General features: G+C 33.9%; 1 protein-coding gene across 4 annotated transcripts in view; it reads right to left on the minus strand.

The window, feature by feature from the left end:
• LOC137625353 (uncharacterized) overlaps positions 1-3,411 on the minus strand; it is a 29,759-nt gene extending 26,348 nt beyond the window's left edge. For 3 of the 4 annotated variants that reach the window (XM_068356213.1, XM_068356211.1, XM_068356210.1), the window contains exon 1: positions 3,026-3,411. In XM_068356213.1, coding sequence (XP_068212314.1) covers positions 3,026-3,303 — 278 coding nt within the window. In that variant the 5' untranslated portion in view covers positions 3,304-3,411. The remainder of the gene's footprint in view (positions 1-3,025) is intronic. The other variant, XM_068356212.1, reaches the window with a different exon arrangement.
• Positions 3,412-5,000: the final 1,589 nt, after the last annotated feature.

Here is a 5,000-nt window from a genome sequence, read left to right on the forward strand (position 1 = left end):
GCTCCGGGAAATACTAAAAAACAAAAGACTTCCAGACTACGCAACAGGATGTGTTTGGCAATTACTACGAATTTTTCGAAAGTTCATTCTTAAAATTGTCGGGCAAAGACGGAGCAAAGACAGGACTATAACGTGTTTGATTTATGATTTCAATTATAGTTATTGTTATTATTAGTAGCTAAGCTACAACCCTAATTAGAAATGCTATAAGGCCAGGGGCTCCAAGAGGGAATATGCCCCAGTGAGGAAAGGAAGTAAGGAAAAACTACAAGAGAAGTTTAAGAACAATAATAACATTAAAATAAATCTTTCGTATATAAACTATAAAAACTGGAAAATATCAATAGGATAAAAACTTCAAAATAACAAGAGGAAGAGAAACAAGATAGAATAGTGTGCCCGAGTGTACCCTCAATCAAGAGAACTCTAACTTGAAAATAACAAGAAGATAAAAACTTCAAAATAACAAGAGGAAGAGAAATGAGATAGAATAGTGTGCCCGAGTGTACTCTCAAGCAAGAGAACTCTAACTTGAAAATACCAAGAGAATAAAATCTTCAAAATAACAAGAGGAAGAGAAACAAGATAGAATAGTGTGCCCGAGTGTACCCTCAAGCAAGAGAACTCTAACCAAAAGTATTGTATATTGAGCAAAGTTAAAGTTAGAAAAATTTGGCAGTATATTGGTGGCCAAAACTTTCCTTCATCAAATGTATGTACATAGAAATAGATCTTGATTAACAACATTTTCAAATTATCTCTTTGTCAATTTCTATGTCAGTTATCTTCTATCAAGTTTCTTCTACCAATATTTCTATCAAAATTTTCATAGACAGTTTTTTATTATGAATTTTCTTTAACCAATTTACCCTATTAAATGTTTCTGTAGACCTTTAGATCCCTATTTTGTAAAACTGAAGGCCATACAAAGACCAGTCTTTAAAGAAACTCAAATCTCAAGTTTTAGCTCCAGTTATTGTTATTATTATTACTTGCTAAGCTACAACCATAGTTGGAAAACCAGAATACTATAAGCCCGAGGGTTCCAACGGGGAAAATTACCCAGTGAGGAAAGGAAATAAGGAAATTACAAGTTATTAACAGTCAAAATAAAATATTTTAAGAACAGCAACATCATCCAAAAAACAATTTTCCACATATTAACTTTGAAAATTTAAAAAAAACAAGAGGAAGGGAAATAAGATAGTGTGCCCAAGTGTACCCTCAAGCAAGAGAACTATCCCAGGACAGTGAAAGACCATGGCACAGAGGCTATGACACTACCCAAGACCAAAGAAAAATGGTTTGATTTTGGGGTGTCTTTCTCCTAGAAGAGCTGCTTACTTTGTCCACATACTAGTTCCTAGGGTTATGATTAAAGGAAAATCTTGAATATACTCTATATATGATAGTTATAACCTAACTTTTGAAATTTTTAGCCCAGTAGCTGTGAAAAAGAGTATTTCTGAATCCAAAATAAACTTCACCTGTACCCTTGGGAAGAGATGGGTCCCCTTACATAAAATTTAAGAAAAAACTTGAACACCCTTCAGCCAAAGATGTTTGAACCAAGTTCAGTTGTAATTGCTCCAGTAGTCCAGAACAAAGAGAAATTAATCATTTACACCAAACGGACATATACCTGTACGTGTACAGAGATTAATGTGGACTTAAAGACATTCAATGGATGAGCGTGACTTGTACAGAGATTAGATCTATCAAATAGGCTGGAAAAGGGCAAACACAGTTTGTACAGAGATTAAAACTAACATATACAGACAAAAGACAAATGCATGTTGTACAGAGATTAAACTGACATACAGACAGGTAATAGACGAATGCAGCTTGTACAGAGATTAGGTCTGTCATACAGACAAGATAAAAGCTGAAATACAGACAGGCAATCCACAAAAATAGCTTCTACAGAGTCAAATACAGACAGGCAATAAACAAACACAGCATATACAGAGATTAGATCTTTCATACAGACAAAATGAAAGCTGACATACAGACAGGCAATGAACAAACACAGCCTCTACACAGTCAAATACAGACAGGCAATAAACAAACACAGCTTGTACAGAGATTAAATCTGTCACACAGAGAAGATGAAAGCTGAAATACAGTCAGGCAATGAACAAACACAGCTTCTACACAGTCAAATACAGACCGGCAATAAACAAACACAGCTTGTACAGAGATTAAATCTTTCATACAGACAAGATGAAAGCTGAAATACAGACAGGCAATGAACAAACACAGCATATACAGAGATTAGATCTTTCATACAGACAAAATGAAAGCTGAAATACACACAGGCAATGAACAAACACAGCTTGTACAGTGTCAAATACATACAGGCAATAAACAAACACAACTTGTACAGAGATTAGATCTGTCATACAGATAAGATGAAAGCTGAAATACAGACAGGCAATGAACAAACAGTTTGTACAGAGTTTAGAGCTATCATACAGAAAAAATGAAAACTGACATACAGACAGGCAATGAACAAACAGTTTGTACAGAGTTTAGAGCTATCATACAGACAAGATGAAAGCTGAAATACAGACAGGCAATCCACAAACACAGCTTATACAGAGGGAAATACAGACAGACAGTAAACAAACACAGCTTCTACAGAGATTAGAGCTATCACACAGAGTAGATGAAAGCTGACATACAGACAGGCAATAAACAAACACAGCATATACAGAGATTAGGTCTGTCACTCAGAGAAGATGAAAGCTGTCATACAGACAGGCAATGAACAAACACAGGATGTACAGAGATTAGGTCTGTCATACAGACAAGATGAAAGCTGAAATACAGACAGGCAATGAACAAACACAGCTTATCCAGATATTAGAGCTATCATACAGAAAAAAATGAAAGCTGAAATACAGACAGGCAATAAACAAAACACACCTTGTACAGAGACTAAACCAGACACACAGAAAACCAAAAAACGAACACAGGGGACCCAAATAACCTCAAATTCCACCAAAAAACAAAAAAAACTTACTTATGATTCGACTGGTACCAATTCCAGAACTGGTTCGTCTTTCTGAGATAGTGCTCCATATTGCGAAGGGATTGGCCGTGGCTCTGCACGCTGGCCTTCAGGCGCTCCATGTCCTCGTTGTTCCCTTCAGAGGGAAGGGGAAACGTCCCTAGGACCATGACGAAGACGACCCAGGACCATTTTTTGATGAGGCGAAGGGGGTATCTAGGCTGGAGGCCTGGCTTTGTCGTTTGTCGATTTTTTGTAGCTGCCTCAGGTGGAGATGGACATAGAGCCATTTTGTTTTTTGTTTTGATGTTTTGTTTTTGTAAACGGAATAAACTGCAAGTTTTTTCTATCTTATAGATCTATATACATAGTTTTTTTTTTTTTGTACTATATAGGTACCTTCGTACAGTTTTTTGTCTTTGTACAGTATTTTCATTCACTTACAGTTTTTTTTTTTTTTTTTACATTTTGACAGTTTTCGTAGATGAAATGTAAATTAGCTTATCAATAATGTCCATATTTGTACTTATGTCCTTCAAATCCTGTTTAATAAGGTAAAAATTAAATATATCAACTATCACTTCATTTCACTCACTTGGCTCTCACTGTGACCCATTACCAAACGCAATCTATCTCCAGTTCTAGTAGACCCTCAAACACATTGTCTTACCAGGCACGGATAAAAGGGAGGGGCTTGGTGTTTTAGACTTTTGTCTATGCAATTGCTTGGAAAAATAATTCAGTCACAGAATATCAATGCAAACAATATAACTTTTATTGTTTTTCTAAATATAACTTGGAAGAAATGAAGAATATCTTGGCATGTGATGAGTATAAAATTATTATTATTATTATTATTATTATTATTATTATTATTATTATTATTATTATTATTATTATTATTATTATTATTATTATTATTATCACCAGCTAAGCTATGATCTTAATTGGAAAACCAAGATGCTAGGAATGAAAAAAATATAAATAATAATAGATAGGGAATTTACTCCCCTGTTTATCAAATCACAACATATAGCTAATTACTCCCTCGTTTATCAAAATCACAATAACTTAAAACAAGTTTATCAAAGAGAAGTTTATCATATCACGACAATTAGCTAGTTTCTCTTTCTGTTTATCAAATCACAACTGACAGCTAACTACTCCCAGATAGCTAATTTCTCCCCTGTTTATCAAATTACATCAGATAGATAAATCGCTCCCTTGTCTATCAAAATCACAATAACTCGAGACAAGTTTATCATATCACAATAAATAGCTAGTTTCTCCTTTTGTTTATCAAAACACAAAAACCAGCTAATTACTCCCTTGTCTATCAAAATCACAATATATAATCACTCCCTTGTCTATCAAAATCACAATATATAATCACTCCCTTGTCTATCAAAATCACAATATATAATCATTGCATTGTCTATCAAAATCACAATGTATAATCACTCCCTTGTCTATCAAAATCACGATATATAATCACTCCCTTGTCTATCAAAATCACAATATATAATCACTCCCTTGTCTATCAAAATCACAATATATAATCACTCCCTTATCTATCAAAATCACAATATATAATCACTCCATTGTCTATCAAAATCACAATATATAATCACTCCCTTGTCTATCAAAATCGCAATATATAATCACTCCATTGTCTATCAAAATCACAATATATGATCGCTCCCTTATCTATCAAAATCACAATATATAATCACTCCCTTCTTTATCAAAATCACAATAACTCAAGACAAGTTTATCATATCACAATAAATAGCTAGTTTCTCCCTCTGTTTATTAAATCACAACAACCAGCTAATTACTCCTTTGTCTATCAAAATCACAATATATAATCACTCCCTTGTCTATCAAAATCACAATAACTCAAGACAAGTTTATGATCTCACAATAAATAGCTAGTTTCTCCCTCTGTTTATCAAAACACAACAACCAGCTAATTACTCCCTTGTCT

Source organism: Palaemon carinicauda, chromosome 32 (assembly GCF_036898095.1).
Source record: "Palaemon carinicauda isolate YSFRI2023 chromosome 32, ASM3689809v2, whole genome shotgun sequence".
NCBI lineage: Eukaryota > Metazoa > Arthropoda > Malacostraca > Decapoda > Palaemonidae > Palaemon > Palaemon carinicauda.